Here is a 26,137-nt window from a genome sequence, read left to right as displayed (position 1 = left end):
TCAAGCGCAAAGCATACGCCATCGCGCTCGTGAGCATCCGCCTAGAGTTGAATGAGATCGACCTCCGAGAAATCAGGGGGACTTCGACTGAAAATGGCACGACAACGTCCATCCAACGCCTGATACTCATTACTAATCCATATATGTTTGCTGAACCTCTGCGTGCGGAACACTTCATCGTCGCTCACGCCGAGATCATCCCGTGGGATCCAGATCACAGGCCTCTTCATGCGAAGCGCCTCGTGCTGGAAGGCACGTTGAACAAGCTGGTCACGCTCATCGGGGGTTAAGTCTTCTAGCTCATCGTGGATACCGTCAAACAAGGCCTGGTTTATCGAACTGGTCGGTGCTTGGGCCTCGGTATCTTCTGCAAGCTTTTGCCGCATACGCTGTATCGTAGGCATGTTCGGGTCCGGCCTGCCACCAAAGTAGCGAGATCTTTGTTTTCGAGAAGGATCCGCCCAGGAAAGAGGTCTAGTGCCACTCTTCCCAGGGATAAGCCGGGTGAGTGCGTTTCTTTGGGGCTTTTTGCTGTCAATACGGTTCAGCTCAATATCATTCTCTCGCTTATGCTTTTTGTCGTCAGGGCTGGTATCTTCCTCTTCGTCTTCTCCATCTTCCAGTCCTAGTCTGCGTCTCTGGGCACGAGCAAATTCCTCGTCGCGCTGACTGGCTTCGTCCTCCAGCGTTATCGGCAGGTACCGAAAGAGAGGTTGGAATGCCCGGTTTAAAAGAAATTGGAAAAGAATGGTAGCAATAAGAAGGACTATCATACAGATAGCTTGGCCTTCGCATGCAACCTCGCCTTTCTCGTCGCGGACGAGGAAGAACATACCAATAAGGCAAATCTCCATAACGTACACGCCGGTAAAAAGCTGATTTATAGCTTTGGGAAAGAGTAAGCCGCCAGTATCAAAGCGGAACTTCGTCACATAAAGCGTGTTGTACCGGTAGACAACCCAAAACAGCGTAAATGTAAGCACGTTGAATATCATGATTAGTGGGGATATGACGCAGTAGATCAGCCCTAAACTCATTAGATGCCAAAGCCGTAAAGTGAATAATATATTACTAGCACATACCGATTGACGCGAGAGTGGTATACACCGGGAAGAATGTTCCCCACTGCATCTGATTCAAGTTTGTCGTCCTAGCCCACTTCATTCTTGCAGTGCTATCAAAAATCGGCGCCAGTATGAACCAGCTCACCAAATTGAAAATTTGAACGAGAGCACCGGCGCTGACCGACATAGCCTGGAGAACCATATAAGAGAAAAAGTAGTTGCTAGATTTGGGTATATTCGTTGCCAGAAGCTCAGGTACGCTTGTCACGTCTTTGATCGAATTAAAGATCGTCGAGAAGCCGGATGAAATAGAGACGACGAGAAACAGCTGTACAAATAAGAATGCAAAAAAATAGTTTTGAACTGTAAGTTCAATGGCCATGCCTGTATGAACTCCCTGGTTCTTCGAGAGAAAACGGAGCATAAGGGGTAATAGAGCCATCAAAATGGACAGGAATAAAGGCGGTAAGATGCCTTGGATGGCGGAAAGAAGCCATTGAGGGAGACGTGAAAGCCACCTAAGCCACACGATATTGCCTTCCAGGTACGAGAGCTGGGAAAGCAAGCCGGTGAATGCAACAGGGAATGCCCAGCCGATAACCATAGCTGACACAATAATGACAACGCCAAAGGTCCTCAAATACCTCTCCCACCATCGGATTGACATATTATCCCATATCACGTCGTCCGGTGAGATCTCGACGAGCCGTGGAGCCATTTGCTGGGGGATGTGATGGGCAACGGATTGGCAAGCCATATGCGCAGCAACCTGATGATTGAATTGTACGAAAGCCGAATTCATAAGAGGAAATTTCTCTGGATGTTGCTGGTCGATTTCAATCTCCAGGTTTAAACGAGCCAGCTCCTTGCGACAGTAGTATATCGTATCCACCTTCTTTCCAATAAGTGGCAAGGAAGGCATCCAAATCGAATCAAAAATTGGAACACGCATGGTTTCGCGATCTTTCTCCTTGATGTACTTCATCCAAAGTGGCTCGCCGTAATCATCTTCTTCGTATGCTTCGTTATAGGCAACTGGATATTCCTCATTGTCTTGGTATTCATCTTTCTTAGACTTGTCGTGTTTCTTCTTGTGTTTGGAACCTTCGGTCTCGGCTGTCGTGCCGGGGGACACTGGGCTTTGAACAGTGAGGGGAAGCTCATCTCCGTGGCGATCAACGCCATCAGTCAGTGCCGCAGGCTTCTTCCTCCATAGCCTCGACCGTCGAGGTGGTTTATCAGCTGCTCCGTCAAATGTTAGAGGGCCGAATCGGGTTTCGTCAGGGACGTCCTCAGTGTCCTCATGGAGTTCTTCCTGGGATGGGAGTGGGGTTTCGTTTATGGACTGACGAAATCCCGTTGGTTTCCCAGAAGGCGTAGTATTCATACTTGAAACTGACCCGGCAATGCTCCCGGATCGCTCAATAGTCAAACCACCAGTATTTGTCAAGCGACCCTCTAAGTTTTGTCCAACATTCCTTACTCCCCCATGCACTGTACTCCCCATTTCTGCCACGTCGGTTCCAACTCGACGAACAGTTTTATGCTTTTCTCGTGAATCGTCTTCTGAATCCGAATCTCGATCTGCACCGGATCGTAGTGCCTGTTGAATGGTATGGGCTATTTGATGCGGATTGCCAGAGCTCACACCGGCGCTGTCGACAAGCTTAGACGCTCTTTTCTCCGCTTCTGTCTCTTCGCGCTGAAGGTCTTCTTTAGAATGCTTCCCTGATTTCTTTCTCTCCGACTTTGCCATTTTCAATTGTGCTTTCTTGCATTTCTTGATCAGCTCGGTTTCTGCAGCTTCAAGTACCAAAGCCAATTTGTTTCGTAATTTAATTTTAGCGCTTAGTTGATCAAGGTTCCGGTTCAGCCAAATATTTCGAACTCCTCCAGGATATACATCGAAAAGATTATCCAATGCTTCGATAGATAGCCATTTTTCCGGAATGGATGTTACGAGCACCGTGGTAGCAGATGCTCGCAGACGGTGTTGAGGGGATGTCAGGTAGGCTTGTCGCAGCCGTATATAACCCCGAAGCTCGTCAAAGAAGACAGCGCATACATACACAACCACAACAACAGCAAGAATCAAGTGGGCCCAGTAGCGGTTACTGTTTTCAGGCCTCACGTTTCCCCAGGCCAATTGATCCAGCCCGGTGACGTTATACCTTGCGCCACTGGCACCATGGAGGAAACTCCTATCCCTGCCATCGACTTTGTTCACCGGCAGAAGGGTCGGTAGAATGAGTAGCGAGAGGGGTATGAAAATTTTAAGTAGCATTCGTAGGTACCGTAAAAAGAAATAGGCATCAAGGCCGCACTTTTGAATGAACTCCGAGTTCGAGGTTTTGAAAACGGGCCCAATCCATTGGAACAGACCTGGAGGAGAGGGAGCGGTGCGTTCGCGCTCGGGGACAAGATACGTACGTGGTTGGCTGAGAGAAAGTGAGCGTGTTAGTATGTATGAATGAACTGCATAACGGTGGGAGAGGGCCCTGTTTACTAGATCCGAACCAATTTCCCCTTGAGGGCGAGGAAAAGAAGAAATTCAACAGCAAAGACAATAATAGCAGTTGCCAGTGAGGCGAGAAATGTGGATATTGATATGCCTGCGGACCTCTGGCCAGTGCCGCTTTGCGCATCAAGGGCAGCACTCACGGCAGCTGTAACAGATGGACTTGCTGCTGCTGCCATGTTGGAAGTCCGCTATCTTTTCATGCTCTCCAGCTTCACATTAGTTACCAATTAAACCACATGACGCGCGTTATTGGTGCTTTACTGAAAAGAAGAAGAGCCAGCTCCAGGCGTTGAGAGAGCTGCTTGTGGTGGACAGGGAGCCTGGATTAGTTAGTTAAGGATATTTTTTTTACAAGGGACAGCAACAGAAAAAAACAAACAAAAGAGTGTGCTAGAGAGAAAGACAATGGACCGCTGGTTCCCAGGCTCTCGTCAAGCGACAATGGGATTGGGTCGACGTCGAGCCTGAGAGAGCGGTTTTTGTGAAGTGAGATCGAAGTGGATTGACGCTGGCTGTGAGGCCTTCCCTTCCTGAAATTGCCTGCTGGGGGTCACCCTCCCCACAGAACAAGGGACGCGGTACTTCGATCGCCGCCACAATAATTTTTTAATTGGCAGTGCAGAGCAGCAATCATATCTTCCAGCGGGTTCCACTCCTCACAAATCAAACTTCACTACTCCGTACTCCGTATCCTGCTCTGGAGCGGCAAACAACCGAGGAGTGCTGGCATTGGCGGTCTTTACGCCACTGAGGGGATGCTCTCCAAGGTAGATGTGCTGGCTGATAGGTGCAGTCCGGCCGGAGTGAGTTAACACCCTTATCCTAGAGATTCACTGATTCTTTGTCCTGGTTGGTCCCTTGGGCTGGCGAGCTGGGATGACATCAAAAGGTGCTTGCTGAAACTCCGGTTGTGTCATGATCGGCAACTGGGCACCCTGGTTGAAGCAGCTCTTTGGTTAGGGCTCCATGCATTTTGGCGCCGATGCGCTGATTGTGGCACAAGCCTGCAAGGATGTAATTCCATTGGTCTGGGCTGCAGTGCAAACAGGCAAAACCCAGCTGCAAGCGGCATCATGGTCTTCTGCTGCCACTTAGGACAGACGATGGACAGTCCAAAATATTGGAGAAAGACATGATCCACCGGAGGAGTAGGGACATCGTTCAGGATGCCATCAGTGACAGCATGCCTGGAGCTGGCTACATCCAATGCCTTTGAATCAGGTCTCGGGAAGCTTGTTGGCCGCAAACTCTAGATCTTTTCCAAGGCTGACGTCTGCCACGTGAACGGTTGCGATCAACGACCGAATTACAGGCTCTCTCCTTCATTCTAGGAACATGTGGAAATCAAGGTCTACTCCTGAAAGATGAAAGGCATTCACGAAACATTGCGCCGAAGGAGGAACTCTCTTCGTGAACGTTTCTCCCACCGACGTCAGCGGTCGTCATCCCGAAGCCATGAAACCGAATCATCGTGGCGCGAAACTGGAGCTCCCAAGCTGCTTCTGACCGCTAACGCCCTGTATTTTGACCACACTCTTTTCCAGGACTTCAGAGAAGAGGGATACGATATAGCATACCTCCCCCATGCTGCGCCTCCGAAGCAGTACAAGGAACAGCTGCAGAGATTCGCCGATGTTCTGGAAGAAGAGGATCGATATGCAATTGTTGGTACGCTGCTTGCCCGGTTGGGAAAATGTTTTATATTAAAGCAGCCTTTCTCTCGTCTTTGCCACCTCCTTCTAGCGGTTTGCCGAACAATATATCCCAGATACTGACTCGAGCTTCATGGATAGCCTATGGGGAAGCCGCTTCGGTTGTCCTCGATGCCTGCATGTCGCCAATGCCGAGACTATGCGCTGTCGTCGCATACTATCCTACCACCATTCCTCTTGCAGGCTGTGGCTTCCCATCTTCTCTAAATTACCTAATTCATCTCGCAGAGTCGCAGCCCTTCTCTGGTAAATTGAATTGTTACACATATCACCGGTCGGACGTAGGATTTGCAGAACACGATTCGGCCTCATATGACCGAGTTAGTGCACAATTGGCATGGGGCCGGACAATTGCCTGCCTAAGAAAGGGGTTTGAGGTCACTGTTGATCTTGCGCCGTTCTTGGAGAACCATATGAAGGTGAAATTTGATGCAAAAGATGTTGATGCGACCATGGAAACTGTAGCAGATGACGCATACGTAAATTATGTGCCTGTCATGATAGGAGGTTCGCTCTCCTCCCTCGATTCACACATCTCTCTCTCCCTCTCTCTCTCTCTCACTCACACACACACACTCAGATTGCAGTTATTTACTCATATTTTGTAGGGATTGGCGCAGTTGAGCTCCGTCGCTTCTACTCTGAATATTTTATTCCCAGAAATCCACCGTCACTTGATATACGTCTTATCTCTCGGACAGTTGGCATTGACCACGTCGTTGACGAATTATACTTGTCTTTCAAACACTCCCAAGAGATTCCCTGGATCCTCCCAGGCGTCCCTCCAACGGATAGATTCGTGGAAATAGCACTAGTAAGTGTCGTTGGTATCCGTGCTGGGAAGCTATGCCATGAAAACGTTTATTGGGACCAGGCAAGTGTTTTGATGCAAATTGGCTTGTTGGATCCCAAATATATTCCACCAAGTTTTAAGCCGGTAGCTAGCTCCACGGGCAAAATATTCCAGTTGGAGAGATTACCGGTGATTGGAGGTGAAGGCGCCCGGAAAGTGTTGAATCCTGAATCAGAGAAAAGCAATGGCTTAATAACCAGCCAGGGAGTCTAATTTGGAGAAGAAGTGCGTATGATGTTGTTACCTGTTTGGTCAAAAGTATTTGGATATAACCATTATCTCGTATCATTGATCTCTAATATCTAAATCTAGTGTTAATATACTAAGACTCAATATTTCCAAGATGTCTTCTCATAATTTCTCCAGCAACGGTCGCAGGCTCTTGATATCAGGGCTAACACCACCTTTGCTTTTCAGTGTTTTAATGCTCGCCTGCTGTGCTAAGGGGATGACATTTTCCACTCGCGTCTTCTCTGCCCTGCCGCTATTCTCTCCTACTGCTAGCGCCGATACAAGCAAGCCGAGCAAAGTGTCACCAGCTCCATTTACACTTACGACGTCCCCCTCTTCCAATTTCTCTGCGGCTGGGAAAAGCCGCATATATACCCCTCCAATGCCAGTCTCGCTGTCGCCATCACCACTTCCAGCAGCCCTACCAAGAATGTAAGGGGCATATTCCGGGTTGGTAAGTCTCGAATCTCTACTCGGTAACAGCTGCGTAAGTAATGCTCCCTGCTTGCCTAGCTTGGTGACGATGCAAGGGATGAACGGTAACAGTTGGATGCTCTGTTGCGGGATGCCTTTATCCACAATGGCTGCCGATGTAAGCGAAGTGAACCGGTCCCTTGAACCTGCGCTGGGGAGGGAAAAAGAATTTATGATTTTCCACCATTCTGGACTGTGGAAGAGGCCGGCCTCTCTTGCGGTAGTATGTATGGAAGCGAGCTCGATACAATTGGGTGTGATTATATCGATTAGGTGGTTGGTCGGTGCTGTGTGAAGAGGATCGAATATCGGTTTATTCCCGATATTCCCGGATTTGGTTTTGGAAAATAAACGGGTTGCTTTCAGAGCAGAGACAGGTTCGAAGGCAATTTTAATCCCGTGGGCTTTGCATAGAGACACCCATCTGCTCATGGCCTCTGGACTCCAATTCGCGTCAATAACAGCCCACGTCGGGTTGGTACGATGGATCATTGGCTCCCAAAATTCATCAAACTCGAGCCTTTCGCTTGGAAGCTCCAGAATGCTCATGTCAGCCATGGCCAGGACAAGTTCTTTCTTAGCATCATTGACTGCAATGTATTGTGCCGTTCTAGCACCAGCAGCCGTTTCAAGAGTTTGAACACCTTCGAAGTGTAGATTTTTATCCACTTTTTGAAGAGCTGCGAGAGCGCTGCGACCACTAATATCGTTTGCTACCACGCTGCAAAAAAGAACAGAGCTTCCTAAATAGCTTGATGCCAGCGCCACGTTGTATCCGACACCTCCTAGACTTTGGCTGATGACTGAAGGATTTGACGTATAAAGAGCGGGAGACACGGCATTGCTGCCACCAGTCGAGGGTGCAAAGTCGCAGGCTAGGTCAACCGCCAGCGAGCCGGCTATTAGGATGTCTACTTTTTCAATTGCTTTTGGTGCTGGTTTAGCACTAACGTTTTCTGTGGCTGGGTTGGTACCCTGCGACTCTGACTCAGACGTCTTAGCCCTTTGCCTTGTTCCATTGACAACGGGCATATATCTACATAAGATTTTCATCTAATCAGCCAGGTTCCTTTCGATAAATAGTCCAATACTATCTCACCGATTTCCATCATCCTTGCTCCCTGATTCCAATTTCCCAAGCTCGATAGCGACTTTTGTGCCTATTTCTACATTACACTCCACCAATGCCCTATTCGTCTCAACACTTCTTCCGCCACTTAGCTCTTTGATTTTTGCTAGTACGTATGGTGTGTTGTCACTTCCATGGACACCTTCAATATGAGAAAGCTCAACGGCTTTCGCAATGATAGCGTCCATCTCCGCCTTTAGAAACGAGTGCTTTTCAGGAACTGGATTTGTGAATAAAATTCCTGATGAAAGCTGGAGATTCGATTGAGCATCTAGACGATACAATTAGCACCATGAAATTGAGAAGACGACAGCTGTACAAACATATTATTGCTGCGGCCTCCGCTGCATCACGCAAGGTTCTGGGAGACTGAATTCCACTATCTCTGGTAAAGAAAGCTGGAAAGTCAATAGGACCTTTGCGGCCGTCCGCAAACGTGGCTACCACAACCCCTTGGGTTTCTAAAACCTCCAGTGTTCGCCGAATGTCAAGAAAACTTTTGCAACCGGAACTGATTACCGCAACAGGAGTTCGTCCAAGTTCAGTAAGGTCAGCTGCTCCCCAGTCAGCCTACTGTATCTGGATCCGCGAGGGAATTAAGGGAAGGCTACCCGATATATCCATGGAGCTCTCGCCACCACGGTGCACCCCACCTAAAGTGAAGTTGTTAGAAGCATTAACCACTTAAGCTAACATCGAGGTACGAACGCACCAAGTCCTCCTGTAGCAAATACTTTAATACCAGCAAGGTGGGCAAGGACCATGGTACCGGCAATCGTAGTTCCGCCGTGCATATGTTTTCCAGCCAGTCCCTAGATGCCTAAGTTCAGTGTCCGCGGGAAGCACATTTCTGAATCATAATGTATTACTATTCCACAGATATAGCCCAAATCCCGGCGTGATACTTTTAGCACGTTCTTTTCTCGACAAGCGGACGTGAGTTCGGTGAGCTCTGCCGTGCTCATTCCTACTCTTGCAACGCCATTAAGGATGCCAATTGTGGCCGGGACACCGCCATTTTCTCGGACGATCGATTCCAGACGTTTCGCAAGGTCAACATTTTCAGGGTAGGGGAATCCTAGGTCGCTTTGCTTAACGTCTTCACTTTCATGGAGCTCGATGGTTCCCTGCCGGTTGGACTCACCATGGGTATAAATGGTGGTTTCAAGAGCTACTACGGGCTTTCCGGTTGCAACCGCATCCTGAACCTCTTCAGATATTTTTAAGAACTTGTTGGCGGACCGAGAAAGAGTGCGGACGTGATGGTGGTTTCGTAGGAAGGTTCCCCGGACTCTCAGGTCCACCCGCGTCCCGCTACGGGCGGCAGTCCAGATAAAGGACATTTTGAGAGAAGAGTAAGGATGATATCATTCATGTATTTAACAGTAGGGAGCCATTGAAAACAATTCACATCTTCTTGTCTCTGCGTTGTTGCTCGCTCTGGAGATCGCCGTCATCTCCGCAACGTCATGTGGCCGCTCCGGCTGCCGTAGTTAGCACCGCGTCCATCGGGCCAAGCTGGCGTCAACACAAACAGCTCAACTTGCACCGGGACCGATTGTCTCGCCTCTCGATATCTCTGGGACATATCTTCAATCTGGGATCCTCAGCTGCATCAAGGTGATCCTCTGGCAGCGATCACTGCCGCCATGAGGCTCCTCACCGCCGTTGCGCTGCTATTGACTAGCTGCGCGCACGCTGCAAACCCCAATTCCACATATACTTCCTCCGAGGCCCAAGTCCTCCCGAGCGACTTCAACCCTCCTCAGACGTTTAAGAATCTGAATATTCTACGGAATATCAACCTCGATAAAGGCTATGTTAGAGAAACGATCAATGCTATCATAGAAAACATCGACAAGCAACCCCAGTCGAAGTACTACCTCCCCTTCTCAAATGCACTGATAGACAAAGTCGGGGGGCTCGAAGCATGGGAGAAGAACGCAGAAGACAATGGCAGATTTAAGGTAGAGCGTACACAGTTGCTTTCTCAGAGGTGAGCTCCCTGTTGCAGCATCATGACGAGGGATCTTTCTAACAGAATAACCCGTTGCCCAGCTCCGATCAATACTTCGTCATAAATCTTCCCAAACCCCTTGAACCTGACTCTCGATTGACCCTGAGCATATCCTACTATCTTCTCTCCGCTCTTAATCCCCTCCCTCCTGCCATTGAACAAGATGCCAAACAGTACTTTGCATATACATTTTCCGCCTATGCGCCATCTGCCTATGTTACGTATGCGCAGAGGACAAAAGTCAAGTTCCCCACGACTGATATCCCCGATTATACGACGACAAGCGGAATGAAAGTTGGTTCTGGATCGGACCCCGAGAAGCAAGGCAACACTTTCACCTATGGTCCATATAATACCAAGGACGTAACTCCTGGCACGATCGAACCTATCACTGTCCGATACGAATTCACCAGACCGATAATTACTGCTACGCTTCTTGAGCGCGACATCGAGGTGTCACACTGGGGCGGTAACCTTGCGACAGAAGACAGATACTGGCTCCAGAACAACGGAGCTCACTTAGCCAAACAATTCTCCCGCGTTGCCTGGTCCGTCAAAACGTTGCAGAACGCCCCGAGCGTGGCCATCAGCGCTCTTAGGGTCACGCTCAAGTCCGGCGCTGTTGACCCTTATTTCATCGATGAGATCGGGAATGTCTCGACCAGCCGATTTACTCGTGGCCAGGGAGCCCGTGCCTCCGTCCTTGACATTCGTCCGCGATACCCTGTTTTCGGAGGCTGGAAGTATAGTTTCCGAATCGGATGGAATATTGATCTCTCTTCATTCTTGCGCAAAGCAACCTCCGGTGACACTTACATACTAAAGGTTCCCTTCCTCGATTGTCCGAAGATGCCAGAAGGCCTTCAGTATGAGAAGATTGATCTACGGGTGATCCTTCCCGAGGGAGCGAGAGGTGTAAAGTATGAACTGGTTAATGGTGTGGGCCTGCCAAACAACATCCAGTCGGAGACCACTCTCTACAAAACATACATGGATACCGTCGGAAGAACAGTTCTCAAACTGAGCATGACAAACGTCGCCGATGAAGCAAGAGATGCTCAATTAATTGTAAGCACCTCGCTTTGCCTTTAACCTTTTGAAATACAGCGATTCCTAACATATTACCCGTAGGTTACCTATGACTATCCATTCCTCGCGTCGTTCCGCAAACCGATGGCAGTCTTCGTGGGCATGTTGAGCGTTTTCGTTGCGGCCTGGGTGATCGGAAATATAGACGTCAGCATCAAAAAGAGGTGAATAAATGGTTTCTTGCTTTTATGTTAGTCCTATGGTTATTTATGTTCAGTCCTTTTTCTTAATCAGTTTGGACCTTGATTGCCTTGATGATTGATCATGTTTATATATTTGGCCACAATGTAGTTTTATGTCTTTGTTGTAAACCATTTTGAAGTATTGGCCATCTATTAACAAAGGGCTTTTACGAGCAAGCGAAATACGATTGGAACTTCTGTGCATGTTCCTATGATACATAACAATTTAGTGTGAGATCGGCTCCGAAAACCAAATCTCCCAGAAATGCCGTCATATCATATCATATCAAAAGGTATTTAACAAAGCATGATACACGCGACCTTATGGGGCGCAATGGAGAGAAGCGAAAGGTCCTCCGCGATCTCTATGAATTCCCTCGAATTCTCAATCCAAAGTTCAACATCATAGCCACGACAACACCCAAGCACAACACTGTGGGCCCCCACTTCTCATAGTAAACGTTTTTGACATCCCTATGCTTTCGAATCTTGTCTACACGCCACATGTACAGAAGGAAGCTATATATCAGCGCTAGGCACGCAAGGATAGTGAACGCCCATGCTGAACCAAGGCTGATTGTATCTTGCCCAAAGTTAAGTAAGGTGGCAGCGATGGTGCTGAGGAAGATGGAGAATTCAAGCCAGGAGAGAAATGTGCGCTCCGCGGCGAAGTAAACTTTAGGTTCCACGCGGATCGGGACATGGATTCCTGGAGATATGTCAGAATTGAGAAACATATCGTGGAATTTAGGCACTGGAATACTTACGTTTACCCCTGGGAGCTTTGAATCTCTTGACTTCGATTGGCCCACTCCCCAAGACTTTGCGTATCCTTCCAGGTGTTGCGCCTTCTGGTAGCTCTGTTGGCCTTGGAATTGGCATGATGTATTTCAAGCTATGCATGACCCGACGTCCAGCATTTCGGACGTAGTGTTTTGCAAGCTTGGCGCAGTATCGCATTCCACCAATTTTTCTTGCTTCTTCGAGTTCGTCCTGGTCATTGGATTCGTCCTCAGAGTCGTACAGAGGGTAATCATCACCGCCAAGCAAACCCTGCACTGCGATGCGTTCCTCGATGTCCAATAAATTCCCTGGAGCTTGGAAGTCTGAACCGCTCGCCAAGTCGTGTCGAGTCACTGCACGGGCTTGCTCAGGGGACGGGCTGGTACGATCTTCGTGAGTTGGACTGGTCGGATGTGGGCCTCGACCTTCTTCGAAGGGAACCTCTCTCTCTCCCTCTTCCTCAGACTCATCGTCGTCCATCATGTCTTCACTAGTCGAAAGATTGGATTGCGGAGGTCTCTCAATGCCAAAGCCCGGTCTTGCCGGTTTTCTGATGTCCACATCCATTTGTGGCATCCAAAATGGTAGAAGATTTATTCGTTCCGGAAACAAATTTGCAGTCCCATGTATGAACTTGCTGAACTTTGGAACAGCTTCAACCAGATGGCTTGATATTAGTTCTCGAATCCATTGAGGGGCCTCTTGTCCTGCTTGAGTCTGCAGTTTGACTTCTAAGACCGCATAAGGAAAGCGCTCAACGTCTTCCGCCGGAAGCTGGCGGAATGGGTAATCAACCCCGATGTCCATTCGCCTCCAATTGTCGCCTGCTCTTCTACGATCATCGAGGTTGTCTTCACGAACCATCGTCAATTCGGTATCCAAAGATATCCGGACTCGTGCATCCCCAGGTAGCTGGAAAGCGGTTCGATGGTAGAACGTTCTGGTCACAGGGACGAGTTTCCTAGTGATCACTCGATACTGAATTTCTCGGGCAAGTTGCTCCCAATCGGCGATTTGCTTTTCGCTCTTTTTGCCCTCCTTTCTCAGCTTTTCAAATATAGACTCCACAGTCATTTTCCCAGAAAGATAGGCATTGACATGTTTCTCCTTCATTGGAAAGCGCGCTTTGACAGACTTTTCCCCTGTCCAATCTTCCCGATGCGTTTTCCTCTCAACGAATATCTGCTCATTTTCCATTCCGCCATACCAGCGAAGTCTGATGGCCTCTGCACCTTCAGTTTTTTTTAACCGCCCCATATACAACTCCCACGTGTCCGGATTATCGTAATAAATGGACGATATAGCTGCATCACGTTCTTCGAATTCTTTAGTAGGGTTGAAGACAAGTACTGGAAGATGCTAGTTTTATTTCCTTGAGTTAGCGTCTGGTGATCGAACACCTTGAGAAGAGATACTCACCTTCAAAATAATGAGTTTTAGCTCTGTAATATTATCCGGATGTACCCAGTATTTCGTAGTCTCCCGTATAAAGTTCTGCTGACTACCACCGGCGGCACTGTCTCCTTTTACGGGATTCCCTTTCGTCCTAACTAGATCATACAGCTTGGACAGCTTGACGACAAATGCATCGTAGTTGTCCTTGAAGAAAGGTTTCGCTTTTAACCGTGTCGCAAAAACAGGTTTCAGGTACCATTTTGTTTGTTTCTGTTATTTACCACGGCTGTTAGCCCACAGAAGCTGCTGTCTCGATGACTGATGCATCGCATGAACGAGACTTGGAGATACCGGTGAGTTAGGAAGAACTCCACACTACTTACGTCATGTTTCTTGATAATCTTCTGAAACCCCGTATAGTTCAGCTTGGTATACTTCGCCAGATCATGTACGTCGGCGATTATATCGCTCAGATCTTCTTCCAAGAGCAAAAAGTCTGCATCTGTTGGAGCACCGCTGGCCCTTGCTGCACCGGCTGGCTGGCCACCGGTTTGGTCCAATCTCGACACCACGTCGTTGACCTCTAGTTCACTGGCTTTGATTCTTCTTACGATCTCGTCGCTCTTGACTTTCTGGAATGTGGAGACTTTATCCAATTCACTTTCGAGCAGGGCGACGAAGCGTTTCTCGTCCTCCTCGGACCATGGCTTCCGTTTAGGGTTCGGATTCTGAGGGGTGGGTGCGGTCTCATAGTCGGTTTTGAGAGCTTCTTTGAGGTCGTCGTAGGCAATGTAATACCAGTAGTATTCTTTGACGAGCGAGGAACGGAGCTGCTCGCCGAACCTAAATCAAGTGTCAGTGTGTTATGAGCTGTTCCGCGGTGAATGTTTACTTGACAACTTACCGCATCTTGGTTCAGATATCACCAGAGGAGGTGGAGGACTGCGGAGCTATGTGTGTAGGTGTGATTTGTGTGTGCAGTGGGAGACAAAGGCAACATGTGCCCTAGACCCAGTGTCTGTAGCCGAGAGCCAGGGAGCGCCGCTGATCGTCGGCGACACGGGGGTTGCACAAAACCAGAGCAGTGATAACTGGAGAGCACAGAGAACAGTGAGTTTCACCCGCAGCGCATCAAACTGAGGCTGAGATGTTTACCTGGCATGGTGGGCGGCCCCTTCTTCTCCTGTAAGGGATGAGAAGTTGCACCTTGCCACGCGCTCCTTCCGCTTTAGATAAGCTTGCTCTGAAGCTCTTCCTTTGTCTGGAGCACTGTTTCCTCACAAGGTAACTCGGAATCACGTGAATGCACATCCCGATCGGAAATGGCCAATCAGGCACCTTTCATGGCCCACGTGAGGCTGGTAGCTCGGAAGTTAATCTGAAACTTTATTTTTTGCTGTTGACATCATCTCTTATCCATCAGCACCAACGCGCGGCACAAGGGAACACAACATAAAAGCCCAGGTCAGTTGAGTACGAAGAACTACGGAATATTTATCAGAAGAAACCTTGCGCTGACCATGCTATTCCCTTGTGGAATATCCAGTGCTTGAACCTGACGCCTATACAGAGTTGGTAGATTAATTCCAAGAACCCATCCGGTGCTCACAACGCCCCAACAACCCGTCGAATGCTTCTTCTCGCGCCGTCGCCCACCACATTGACCAAACCCTCCGACTCCAAGGAGCGCACCGCTTCCGTAAACTCAGCTGCTGTGACTTCGACATTACTCTGCTCCCCAAACCTTCTAAACGCCTCTGCCCATCTCGTCCCGGACGCACCACGGCCCCCTAGCTCTTCCACCAACGCGAGTATTTCCTTCTTCATCCTCTCTCTGTTGCGCCGATCGATCGCTGTTGTTCCTTCGGTCAGCAGACTCATATCGATCAGACCCGTGCGCTGATCTGTTGCAGCTTGTTTGAGGGCGGAACGGATTAGCCGTACGGCCTCTTCGACGTCAGAGGCTGTGACCTCTTCGGATAGTCGCATTCGCGCATGAGCTTCTGCGAGTCGGATCATGGATTCAAGCTGACGCGTGGTTGCGGTGATACGGCGTTCGGCAGATCGGATGTCATCTCCAAGCTTGCGCATTTCGACATATGCATTTGTGAGCGCCTCACCTGCAGCTGGTGTCAACCGGGGGGATATGTTGGCTTTTGCGTAAGTAATGTAGCTGGTGAGGAATTCAACCGGCTAGGGAAAGAGTTTCACTTAGTGCTTGACTTCAGAAATGGGGAAAAGAGAAGATGGGAATTTTAAAGGCATACCAATATCTCCTCAGTGCTGGCATTCTCGGGAGTATCCTCAAGGTACATTCCCACCAAATGTTTCGCCAGGCGACGATCGTTCTGTTCGTCAATCCGGTCCAACACTAGATACACCAAGTCAAATCGTGATAGGAGAGTCGGCGGTAAATCGATATTTTGAGGAACGGGTAAGTTTGGATTGTACTTGCTTCCGATTGGATTAGCAGAAGCAAGAATACTGGTTCTTGCGTTCAGTGTTGTGATGATCCCTGCTTTTGCTATGGACACAGTCTGTTGTTCCATAACTTCATGTAGCACAGACCGCGTAGCCTCGTTCATTTTGTCAAATTCATCAATGCAGCAAACGCCCCCGTCTGAAAGAACAAGGGCACCTGATTCAAGAACTAACTGCCTTGATTCTGGATCCCGCGTAACATATGCTGTCAGACCAACAGCTGATGATCCTTTACCGCTGGTATAAATGCCTCTGGGTGCAATTTTGTGGACATATTGCAGGATCTGAGACTTTGACGTCGATGGGTCCCCGCACAACAACACGTTGATATCTCCACGATATCGCGGACTTCCACCCTTTTCAAAAGTTTTATTCGTCCCGCCAAAAAGCTGGAGTAATATTCCCTTTTTCACGTCGTCCATCTCGTATATACTTGGAGCAAGGGATCTTGCAAGAAGTTCATAGATATCAGGCCTAGAAGCTGTAGCCCTAATCTTTTCCTCCTCTTCCTGCGAGATCTTCCTCACTTGCTCAACTTCACCCGCAATCTGCTCGGAGAGTTCTTGCTCTACGGTAGACGCGTCGATTCCGAGCTTTTTGCGGTCAACCTTTTGGACATGCAAAACATCGACATATGTCTTAAATAGAGCTTTGGTCGTTCGCTGACGCGGGTTGACCCTCACCGGGTTGCAGCGGAAAATCCCAGTTATCTCAACACGGTCACCAGCTTTACAAACGTCAACCAATTCGTCATACGCACACAGCGACACTGAGTGCGGAGTTTGGCCATCAGGAACCGAATCAGGTGTTTCTTGAAGTTTGATAACTTGTTTATCGGCGAACGTACACCGGTTATGGATGAGTTGCATCGAATTTTGAGAATCACAAATTTGTCGTGGGCATCTAGTCGGTTCAGCAATTTTACCATGCTCGATGTCGACTTTAACGCTGTGTTGACAGACATCGCAGCGGAAGAAAGCTAGTGTAAACTCCCGTGAGCCCTTTTAAGTTCACCGCGAAATTGATATGGACAGCCTACCTTCTTTCATATCAGGGATAATTGGGGTTGCTCGAATTACAAGCCCTTTGATGCTGATAAGTTTGTCCATGTCTGCCCATGTACCAGTCAATAAATGCACCACACAATCTCAAGACCTAGCCGCAGAATTTCTCACCTCCCGGGTCCAAGTCTCTCATGTTAACTGCGTTGTCCATACCAAACGGCAAGACTTTGAAGGTTTTTGTCTGAACTTCGGCGAGCATATTCGGAATTTCCGCTTGCATCTCTTGATCTGCGGCATTGCCAGGCTCCGAGCTCTGGTTCACGGCCCTTGGTTGCCGTCTTTGACTCGTTTGCTGTGCTCGCATAGCCTCCATCTCCTTCACAGCTAGTTCCGATATCACATCTCTCACACACTGATCCATAATAGGGATGATTTCTTGCGGATATGCCTGTACTTGGTGCCATAGCTTCGTCGTCGGTGGATATGCTTTCAAGTTTCGTATGTCCAGATTAAGGCCCGTCACTCCCAGTTGTAACATGTCATTCAACAGGATTATATATTCTTTTTCATCAGCTATCGCACCGATTGCACGAGTATCTTCTTCCGTGGCACCATCTGCCCACATACGGTATTTCCGAGTGTAGTTGTAAAGAAAACTTTTGAATGAAGACATCGCATCTTGAATAGAGATATTCGTGCCCCAAATGATACGAGTAGAATTTCCGCCGAGAGCATCTGCTTCTGATGTATCTGGGTGTATGTTTGAGAATGTTGTTTCTGATTGAGGGTCGCCATTGCGAACTGGCATCCCTCTCTCGTCGACAAATACTCTACGTCTGGCAGCCGATGAAGCGAAAGCGTCAGAATTAAGGCCACCCCGTCTAGTGTTGAGATTTGTGGCGTCCGAGAAATTGTTCGTCTGCGACGAGCGAACAAAAAGCCCGCTGCTGCTGGTCGGGATGTCTGTTGTTCGGCTTTGACGGTTATTTACGCGAGTAGGGCTAGAACTGGACATGTAGCGAATCGGCGAGGAATCTACAGCTGGTCAGCAAGCGGGTATCATGATAGAATGAGCTCTAGACAGTGGCGTACCTGCAACAGTTTGCCTACTAGCCCGTGGTGTCGCTTGGCCATCATCCATGTCCGATGGCACTCTCATCGGTGAGCTTCCGTCCATTCTTGCGCCTTCGTTGGCACTTGAAGACTGCCGTGCAGCCACAGGCGACGACTGGAAAAGCATCGGCGATGACGATGGCACAGCGCCTTCCATTCGTCGTCGTGCTGCGCTTGGGGTGGCTCGATCAGGAGTCGATATCGCGGATCCTCGGGTAGCCCGTCCACGACGGCGGGAAGAGGCAGGCGATGACATTATGCTCCAAACTGTGATAAATTATGCAAATGGAGTTGGTGTAGTTGCGGTTAGCCCGAAGGAGTCACTGATTTTTGGTCTCGTTATCAAAGGCGGAGGACAAAATTGGTGCAACGCGTAGATATCGCGATGTCGCGTAAAGTGGTTTCTATTTTGGGTTAGTGCGTCAACATCCGCTGGCTCGCGTCGTTCCCGTTCCAAATCCATTCGTCACACTCCCCATATCAGCATCATTATTCCAAGCCTGCGAAGCGATCATAATTCCATATCCTTTTCAAGGTTTTGAGGATTACATATTCTTTTGTGCTTCCATGTCAGATAGTTAGTGATTCTCGGGGGATTGTAGTGGCTTTCTTTGTGGTGTTTTCCCGATTCCTGATTTCCTCCGTCTCCACGCCTGTACTCGGACCAGAATATAAACATTCACAGTCAGGAGGAAGCCCTGCCATTGCCTAACAACTACCATTGAAAGAATGGTACTTGAGTCTAAGACGATTGCACGGATCCCACTTATCGGATGCGGCGCAACATGATCCGTCTTGACCGTGCTCCTGACCCACACATAAAAGTTCTCCAAAAAATTTGATCAGTCAATGGCCAGCCTAACGCGAGGGTCGAACTCGCAACCTTGTGGTTATTCTCGGTTTCTATGAACTTCGCATAAGAGCCACACGCTCTACCGATTGAGCTAGCCAGGCTACCTGTTGCTTCGCATGTGTGGTTCAAATTTACCTCCCCATAAGGCTGCCCACGACCGGCGGAAAGACTCATCCGACAGCCTTTCGCCTCTTATTTCAGTCCAGATACCGACATACTGGCAACCTATAGCTATCTACGACCCAATATCTCCTCCGCACGCCATTCCATTCTCCCTCCAAAGATGGAACACCTATTTCCTCCCAATCGACATCGAAACCAGCTTCAAGGAGGTCCATTTCGACAACTTTCTGATATACATCGTAGCTGATTTGCCTATCCGCTCCCATTCCGTTGAAAAAGCTCCATTTACCGTTCATGTCCAGCAGCCCTATAACTTGCTCCGAGAAGAAATCTCGAAAGTCCGAATAAGATTCAGCGAAGGTATCATAATAGATAGCGTCAAAGGTCTGTCCCTCATTCACCAGCTCAGGTAGAATATCTTGCCATTTGCCCTCATGGATGACCACACCTGGTCTCTCATGCCATCCTTTCCTTTTCATTTCCGCCACTACCGCTGGATGAGCTTCAACAATGTGGTGGACGGCGGGCTGGAGACTCTGAAAGATGTCATCGACAATCCCCATGCCATGACCAATGTTGAGCACTCGCAGCCCAGCTTCTGGAAGGATAGATTTTGCTGACCGCTCCATGATACCTGATTCCCATGACATCATGACACCATTCTGATCTTGATCTAGGAGGTGGTTGTCGGTGAAAGTTAGATTTGACTGGAGGTATCGAGAGCTGGTTACATCCGGCTCTTGCGCAGTCGCTGTGTTGCCTTCTTGTGCAGTTGCAGCTTGCTCATTTGGCTGCTGTACCTCAGTTTGTCCTGGAGCACCCCCTGTTGACAGATTGTCATCGTCGATCTCTTCATCTTCGTCCTGCAGTGGCGCATACTCATCCAGCCTGTTGAGGAGCATTTCAGCTCGCACCCCTGCGTCGACCATTAATTGGTATAGAGCATCCAGCCCCATTCTCTTTGCCATGCATCCAGGGGTTTCGTCGTTGGCATCCAAATCGTTCCAAATGCCGCCCTCTTGAAGGAGAAACTTGATCATTTCACCACCAGATTCAAGAACGTCTGATGAGTCCACTTTGGGTAAGCGGTTAGGGGTATTTCCCAATCCGTTGGCTTCTTGTCTCTCATCGGGCTCTTCTGAGTCAGGCTCGCAAGCAGCAATCGCCGCATGAAGAGGGGTGTATCCTGTTTCTGGATCCTTCACATTCACTGGGTTGCCGGGTTTGTCGTAGGATTGAATCAGTTCTCGCATCCGCGAGATGTCATGCTGTGCTGCAGCCAACAGTACCTCTTGGACGTCAATATCCACATCCAGGGCCCCCAGTTGCTCATCGCTTAGTTCCATTTTGGGCAATAAACGCTCTATAAGCGCATTTCAGTGACGAGGGTTTCAGTCTGGGGAATCAATTGTACGTAACAGTAAAATGAGAAACACACAAGTAATCAAAAGATCTGCCTTGAATCCGACAGCGATGTTTTATTTGGGGCTAGCAGCAAAGCGACTCGACTCAGAAGCAGTAATAGTGTGAGTTATTCTGCTCCTCAAGTTCGTTTGAGAAGTTTCACAGGGGCGGGACAGCGAGTCACGTGACTCGCCCCCCCAGCCAGCCCAGCTCGCTTTCGGCGGCATTCGGAGCGCATTCAATCAGGTTTGCCCAAGAGGGACGACTCTTACGCCGGAACGGGCGACGGTGCCATTGCATCTCAAACGAAGGTATTTTGGGGCCGGTCCCGTGCCTCAAATTCATGCGTTCATGTCTCAAGCTCCTCTCGAAAGACACAAGGTGAAACCCTACTCTTACAACACCACCCAGTTCTTACCAAATTGCACAAAGACGCGCTGGCTCCATGCAAATGTGGCTGAAACTGGGCTATAGCTGCAATGATGGTGTCTAGTCAGTGGAATCACGCAAGCTAACGGTCTTTTCCTCTACGGCCTTGCTGACACGGTGATTACTTGATGCTCTTCTCAGACGGATGAAGTGGAAGCAGCAATGGCCACTTCCACCCGCCATCAGTTTGAAGGGAGATTCATAGGTCAGTGCGCTTTGAGAGTGTGCTGACGAACATCGGGAAGGTGTACACCAGCAGTCATTTCTCCAGGATCATGGCTGTTAGCATCTAAAGCACCGACCAAAGTTCGTGAGAGCAGAGACTTGATGCTTGCTTTTCCCAATGAGGATCAACGAAACAGGCCTCGTCGCAGGTCTATTTCCTTTTCTGGACCCAGTTGGCCTTCTTTGGGCTAGTATGGCCTTTCCAGGATTCCCACCGCAAGTTTCAGTGCGTCTGAACTACCAAATATATCGAGTTGTGACTTCAATGCGTTGGCCTGGGGTGCTTGAGCTGGTTGCCATCATTCCTCTCTGCTCTTGGCATCCTATGACAGCTACGTTTTACGTCGCAGATACACGCGGAAATGGGAAAAATGCCAGTGAATTCATGTCTCATGCTAGGGACACCTCTTACAAGTTTCTCCTTGGAAGCGTCCTGCATAACTTTGACGTTGAGAGCTATGCAGATTACTTCAGGCTCCTGGAGCTGGTGGAAGTCGATTTAAGGGAATGATCCGCCCTCCATAACCGTCTTTTTTCTTCAAGCCACAGTCAAACTTCAAAGTCGCTCACTCAGTTCCATTCGTATGGTGCGCTGGTCCCCATCTGCTTAATCAAATACTCATTTTTTTTAAACCAAAACATTATTTACTTCATTCATTGACCCGGTTGTCATTCCTTCTTTTGTTTGATTCTTAATCATGAAGTTTGCCCTGCTTACCACCGTTTTCACGGCGCTTTGCGCCCCGAGCATTCTCGCTGTGCCCTTGGAGGCTCGTAATACCACGAGTATCGCCCCGAATACAAACCGAAGCACTACTCGTGTGACCGATGTGGACGTCCTTCAGTTTGCTCTCACGGTAAGTGCTTTTTCCCTATTGAGCCTATATGGAACCAAACTGCTGACAAGATGAATAGCTTGAGCATCTTGAAAGCGTTTTCTATAGGCAGGGTCTATCCCGCTTCACTCGGGCTGATTTCATCCGCGCCGGTTTCCCTGCCAGCTTTTTTAATCAGTTGCAGTTTGTTGCGAGGGATGAAGCGTCCCACGTGGTGTTCCTGCAGAGGGCACTCACTGGCCTTGGCGTCCGACCAGTTTCGGCATGTCGCTACAACTTCCCATTCACAGATGTCCGCTCCTTCGTTGGCCTTGCGTCTGTTCTTGAGGGCATCGGTGTCTCCGCTTACCTTGGTGGAGCGCCTCTGATCTCCAACAAGGGTTTCCTCGGTGCTGCTGGTGCTATCCTTGCTGCCGAAGGAGTGCACCAATCCCTTTTCCGCAACTCCTTGAACCTGATTGCATCCGCAAACATTGCTGGCACCGCCATTAATCCCAACGCCATCTTCAGTCTTGCTAGTGCTTTTATCGTCTCTTGCCCTCGTGGAAATCCTGCTCTTCCGTTCACTGCATTCCCCTCGTTGAGCCCAAGAGGTGGTAGCCTCTTCGGTGTTAACACTCTCTCAAGATTCGTCATCGGCCGTGGCATTGTCATTCCGCCTGTCTTCTTCATCACTTTCGTCAGTGGCTTCGATATCATCAGTATTCCCGGAGTTTTCTCTGGCGGTTTCTACTCTGGACGTATCCCACGACAAATTTCCGGGCAATCATTCGTCTTCCTCACCAGAACCGCGGCTAGAGGAACCCTTGTGGAGAGTACCATCCTTGCTGGTCCAGCTATTATCGAAGTCAACCCTACAATTCCCAACCTCAATCTGCTCATCTAAATGACCGAGTGAACCTCGACTAAGCTAGGGCCATCGCGGCTGTGGATAGACAAGAAACAATTTGGTACATTTACGCACGATACTTTCCAGCTTGCTTTGCTTGAGCGAGTCTCCATCTGTACTTCGATTCTTCTGATGTGTTATGCCCCCCACCTTTTATGGACTTGCCGGTCTCTTTCTTGTTTTGTTATTTTCTGTCATCCTTTTCCAGGCTTGGTTTATCCCATGCTAGGCAGGATATTCAAGCATGTACTTTTTCATTATACTGTGAGCTGATGGACAGTGTAAATACTATTATATCCGCTTCTGCGAAATATCGCCCTAGCTGTATCGAAATATGGGATAGTTGATGATAAGTGTGTGTCCACAACAGGTGTAAATAGAGTTCAACTATTCATAGGTAGCAAGAATGGAACAAATAACATAAATATTGGAGAGGGATGATTTTGTGAAAACCTTACAAAACAAACAAGATGCAAGAGTACACAGATAGTTATACATTTTGCTTCCTAATGAGGACATCCCTCACTTCAAGCTCCCTCTTGAAAAGAAACATTATTTAATCATGAAACCTCTAAGATGAGAAATGCTCTTTACCATGTCCACCAAAGTAGAGCATTTGCTATGCTTAGGACTTATCGGCACCATCAGCACCGGCATTGACATTCAACCCTAATCCTTCAGTATCCAAATACAATTTATTTCGTCCACCAGCTTCTTGAAGGATCTGGGCAATGTTGCGGGCGTTCTCGATTTTCCTGAGTTCGACGTAGCTTCTGCTCTTCTTGATGGCCTCGCCGATAAGTTGGGCGGAGCGGGCTTCACCCTGTGCGCGGACGATAGTGGCTTGTTTCTCTTGTCGGGCTTTGTCAACGAGGAAAGCGGCTCGTTGAGCCTCTTGCTGTGCGACTTGCTTGGCTTCGACGGCTGCAGTAAATTCTGGCGAGAACGCAAGATGCTAAAAAAGAAACAATCGAATGAGACATTTATCTGTGAATGAAAGAGTGCGAGTGCTTACCGTCAAGGAAACATCATCGAGAAGGATATTGAAGCGAGCAGCACGTCTGGCAAGATTATCACGGACAAGTCTGGCAACATTCTCACGTTGGGTGATAAGTTGGCTGGCGTTGAATTGGGCTACAACGCTCTTAAGAACTTCGTTAACAATGGATGGGAGGACTCTCTCATCGAAATCTGTCCCAAGGGTACGGTAGATTTGGGGCAGTGCATCAACCCGCGGCCGTGAGAGCACACGACAGGTAATGTTCACCATCTGCAAATCTTTGGTTCCAGTGAGAGAAGCAACATTGCGGGGTTTTGCGCGGACATCGTAGATGATGGGCGTCTCGAACCACGGGATACGTAGATGTGTTCCTTCAGGCCATTTTAGCATGAGATAGCTCCTGTGCACAGGGACAATTTGAAAGCACCTTCATTGTAGATCTCTTTCTTCACACCACCTATTCTCGTATACTTGATCGCGCGGTGACCACCGTCAACTGGGACAAAATTAGCAAATCAGCTATGCCACCCACCGAGATTCGAAATGTCTACTGACCGTTAAATAGGGAATTCGATATCACGTATCCTCCAAGACCCAGCGCTACCAACGCTCCAATTCCCCCAAATGCTCGGCCTGGTCTGCCTCCCGGGAATCCACCGAATCCTGCTCCCCGTCCCCGCTGCTGCAGAGCGGTTTGCAATCTTTGCCAAGTTTCACGAGGATCTGCCATTATTTCAAAAGGGATAGAGAAAAGCAGGAATTTGATTCCCTGTAAATGGTAAGACACGATGAGCTGCCGTGATGTTCAAAACTGGAGATCAGTGAGGCTAGTCTTCTTTAGGAAAGGTTCGGTTCAGCTGCCTTTTGAGCTTCAACACCGCAGACGATGACGGAAAATAGATCCAATGCCTAGTTACTGTTAATTTGCGACGAAAAAATAATTTTACCGGGCCGGAAAGCTATTTTTGATGCTTTCTATTTGGGTTTGAATTGAGATAGCTCGTTATATTTGCTCCCTATTCTCGCGATCGGTAGCGACCATCCCTCAGGTCTCCTGCTTCAAGATGGCGCCAGAGAGGACTGGGAAAAGCGTTTTCCTAGGGAATATCCCCTATAGTAAGCTTGGGGATCTATGAGTTGATATTATGTCTATGAAACTCACTGACTGGATGCGTAGCTCTCACTGAAGAACAGGTTAAAGACATTCTCAGCTCTGCCGGCACCGTCACGAAGTTCAGGTTGATGATAAACCCCGAAACGGGAAAGCCAAAAGGATACGGCTTTGCAGACTTTGCAGATGCAGATGCCGCGGCTTCGGCGGTTCGAAACTTGAACGATTATGAAATTATGGGTCGCAAAATAAGGGTTGACTGGCCACATAACAACGAGAAAGACTCGGTGCCTCTCGACTACTCTCAACAGGGTCAAGCGAGCGCAGCAGGCCAAGATGGACAACCAGGATACCAGGGACAAGCTCCTCTATTGCCATCTCTTCCGCCAGGTACCGACTTGCCTCCGAATCTCACATGTCCGAATGCGATCTCCCAGACCTTATCAACGCTTCCTGCGCCTCAGCTGCTCGATGTTCTCTCGCAAATGAAATCATTAGTTATGGCCGATCCAGCTCGGGCCACCGAACTTTTGAGACAGGCGCCGCAGCTTGCTTACGCTATATTCCAAGCGCTTCTGCTCATGAACCTGGTTGATTACGGTACCCTTGGGGCTGTCGTTGAACAGGCTACACAACCTCAACCTCCAGCTCCACAGGCTCAGCCAGCTTCCCATATTCCACCACAATTCCAGCCATATCCTCCGATTCCAGGCCAGGTATCCACTCCACCCATCCATAGTACCCCATTCGCTCCACCGCCACCACCCCAGCCTCAACCCCAAACCCAACCACCATTGCAAGCTCAGATACCGGGGCAAGAAGAGCTCTTGCAACAAGTTTTGAGCATGCCACAGGCCACCATTGATGCTCTGCCGCCCGCGGAACGGAGTCAAATAATGCTCTTGCGACAACAGTTATTGCAAGGAGGAATGAGATAGTGATGATATATCTTGTGAGGAAGTGATCAAATGAAGGGGTTTTCACATTTTTCATATGGGATTGATGACCTTGGGAACTGGAGTACAAAATAAATGGCATGGGTATGTGAACAGTGCTCGGCTCGGATTTGGCGTTGAATGGTTACTGCCTGCAGGGAAGTTTGTTTATTCGCTTGAATGCTCTCATTTTCCTACGTAGGCCTAGCGATATTGTTCTAGCATATGTATTTTATAGGAACTAGGAATATTCTGTTCTCTTCCCTTCAGAAACCAGTCCGTTG

At 48.7% G+C, this 26,137-nt stretch overlaps 11 protein-coding genes and 1 non-coding gene across 12 annotated transcripts; 5 read left to right on the top strand and 7 right to left on the bottom strand.

Moving 5' to 3' along the window:
- Window positions 1-41: 41 nt before the first annotated feature.
- On the bottom strand, window positions 42-4,116 carry CIMG_01013 (uncharacterized protein; the record flags this gene model as incomplete). The annotated part of the gene is made up of 3 exons (XM_001247241.2): window positions 3,571-4,116; window positions 1,083-3,502; window positions 42-1,027 (listed from the first exon to the last, which is right to left on the bottom strand). Exons 1-3 carry the CDS (start codon window positions 3,759-3,761, stop codon window positions 42-44), a joined length of 3,597 nt encoding a protein of 1,198 aa, XP_001247242.2. The 5' UTR covers window positions 3,762-4,116.
- Window positions 4,117-4,893: 777 nt separating this feature from the next.
- On the top strand, window positions 4,894-7,594 carry CIMG_01014 (dienelactone hydrolase). Its single transcript, XM_001247242.2, has 3 exons — window positions 4,894-5,253; window positions 5,379-5,804; window positions 5,906-7,594. Exons 1-3 carry the CDS (start codon window positions 4,950-4,952, stop codon window positions 6,361-6,363), a joined length of 1,188 nt encoding a protein of 395 aa, XP_001247243.2. The 5' UTR covers window positions 4,894-4,949; the 3' UTR covers window positions 6,364-7,594.
- On the bottom strand, window positions 6,418-9,401 carry CIMG_01015 (IdgA domain-containing protein). The gene is made up of 7 exons (XM_001247243.2): window positions 9,129-9,401; window positions 8,854-9,062; window positions 8,697-8,796; window positions 8,596-8,637; window positions 8,308-8,538; window positions 7,955-8,255; window positions 6,418-7,891 (listed from the first exon to the last, which is right to left on the bottom strand). Exons 1-7 carry the CDS (start codon window positions 9,325-9,327, stop codon window positions 6,502-6,504), a joined length of 2,472 nt encoding a protein of 823 aa, XP_001247244.2. The 5' UTR covers window positions 9,328-9,401; the 3' UTR covers window positions 6,418-6,501.
- Window positions 9,380-11,400, top strand: CIMG_01016 (oligosaccharyltransferase alpha subunit ostA; the record flags this gene model as incomplete). The annotated part of the gene is made up of 4 exons (XM_001247244.2): window positions 9,380-9,980; window positions 10,043-11,069; window positions 11,133-11,254; window positions 11,382-11,400. Exons 1-4 carry the CDS (start codon window positions 9,634-9,636, stop codon window positions 11,398-11,400), a joined length of 1,515 nt encoding a protein of 504 aa, XP_001247245.2. The 5' UTR covers window positions 9,380-9,633.
- A 68-nt stretch (window positions 11,401-11,468) lies between these two features.
- CIMG_01017 (vacuolar transporter chaperone) lies at window positions 11,469-14,591 on the bottom strand. The gene is made up of 5 exons (XM_001247245.2): window positions 14,355-14,591; window positions 13,834-14,293; window positions 13,475-13,720; window positions 12,040-13,414; window positions 11,469-11,981 (listed from the first exon to the last, which is right to left on the bottom strand). The coding sequence occupies exons 1-5, from the start codon at window positions 14,357-14,359 to the stop codon at window positions 11,638-11,640; spliced, it is 2,430 nt and encodes an 809-aa protein (XP_001247246.2). The 5' UTR covers window positions 14,360-14,591; the 3' UTR covers window positions 11,469-11,637.
- A 267-nt stretch (window positions 14,592-14,858) lies between these two features.
- Window positions 14,859-18,388, bottom strand: CIMG_12809 (cell division control protein 54). Its single transcript, XM_001247246.2, has 5 exons — window positions 18,028-18,388; window positions 17,107-17,970; window positions 16,971-17,042; window positions 15,718-16,910; window positions 14,859-15,643 (listed from the first exon to the last, which is right to left on the bottom strand). The coding sequence occupies exons 1-5, from the start codon at window positions 18,302-18,304 to the stop codon at window positions 15,056-15,058; spliced, it is 2,994 nt and encodes a 997-aa protein (XP_001247247.2). The 5' UTR covers window positions 18,305-18,388; the 3' UTR covers window positions 14,859-15,055.
- Window positions 18,389-18,903: 515 nt separating this feature from the next.
- CIMG_15030 lies at window positions 18,904-19,002 on the bottom strand. The gene has a single exon. It is a non-coding gene; the product is annotated as a tRNA-Lys (tRNA).
- A 46-nt stretch (window positions 19,003-19,048) lies between these two features.
- CIMG_01019 (arginine N-methyltransferase 2) lies at window positions 19,049-20,532 on the bottom strand. Its single transcript, XM_001247247.2, has one exon. The coding sequence runs from the start codon at window positions 20,368-20,370 to the stop codon at window positions 19,099-19,101; it is 1,272 nt and encodes a 423-aa protein (XP_001247248.1). The 5' UTR covers window positions 20,371-20,532; the 3' UTR covers window positions 19,049-19,098.
- A 233-nt stretch (window positions 20,533-20,765) lies between these two features.
- Window positions 20,766-21,643, top strand: CIMG_01020 (uncharacterized protein). The gene is made up of 2 exons (XM_001247248.2): window positions 20,766-20,920; window positions 20,999-21,643. Exon 2 carries the CDS (start codon window positions 21,201-21,203, stop codon window positions 21,591-21,593), a length of 393 nt encoding a protein of 130 aa, XP_001247249.2. The 5' UTR covers window positions 20,766-20,920; window positions 20,999-21,200; the 3' UTR covers window positions 21,594-21,643.
- Window positions 21,644-21,780: 137 nt separating this feature from the next.
- Window positions 21,781-22,804, top strand: CIMG_01021 (uncharacterized protein; the record flags this gene model as incomplete). Its single annotated transcript, XM_001247249.1, has 2 exons — window positions 21,781-21,939; window positions 21,998-22,804. The coding sequence occupies 2 exons, from the start codon at window positions 21,781-21,783 to the stop codon at window positions 22,802-22,804; spliced, it is 966 nt and encodes a 321-aa protein (XP_001247250.1).
- A 325-nt stretch (window positions 22,805-23,129) lies between these two features.
- On the bottom strand, window positions 23,130-24,568 carry CIMG_01022 (prohibitin-2). Its single transcript, XM_001247250.2, has 4 exons — window positions 24,363-24,568; window positions 24,235-24,303; window positions 23,823-24,178; window positions 23,130-23,762 (listed from the first exon to the last, which is right to left on the bottom strand). The coding sequence occupies exons 1-4, from the start codon at window positions 24,535-24,537 to the stop codon at window positions 23,433-23,435; spliced, it is 930 nt and encodes a 309-aa protein (XP_001247251.1). The 5' UTR covers window positions 24,538-24,568; the 3' UTR covers window positions 23,130-23,432.
- Window positions 24,569-24,713: 145 nt separating this feature from the next.
- Window positions 24,714-26,118, top strand: CIMG_01023 (polyadenylation factor subunit CstF64). The gene is made up of 2 exons (XM_001247251.2): window positions 24,714-24,923; window positions 24,985-26,118. Exons 1-2 carry the CDS (start codon window positions 24,872-24,874, stop codon window positions 25,854-25,856), a joined length of 924 nt encoding a protein of 307 aa, XP_001247252.1. The 5' UTR covers window positions 24,714-24,871; the 3' UTR covers window positions 25,857-26,118.
- The last annotated feature ends 19 nt before the right edge of the window (window positions 26,119-26,137 follow it).

Source organism: Coccidioides immitis, assembly GCF_000149335.2.
Source record: "Coccidioides immitis RS genomic scaffold supercont3.1, whole genome shotgun sequence".
NCBI classification, from domain to species: Eukaryota; Fungi; Ascomycota; class Eurotiomycetes; order Onygenales; family Onygenaceae; genus Coccidioides; species Coccidioides immitis.
Note: the sequence above shows the minus strand (reverse complement) of the source record. Positions and strands in the feature narration are given on the sequence as shown.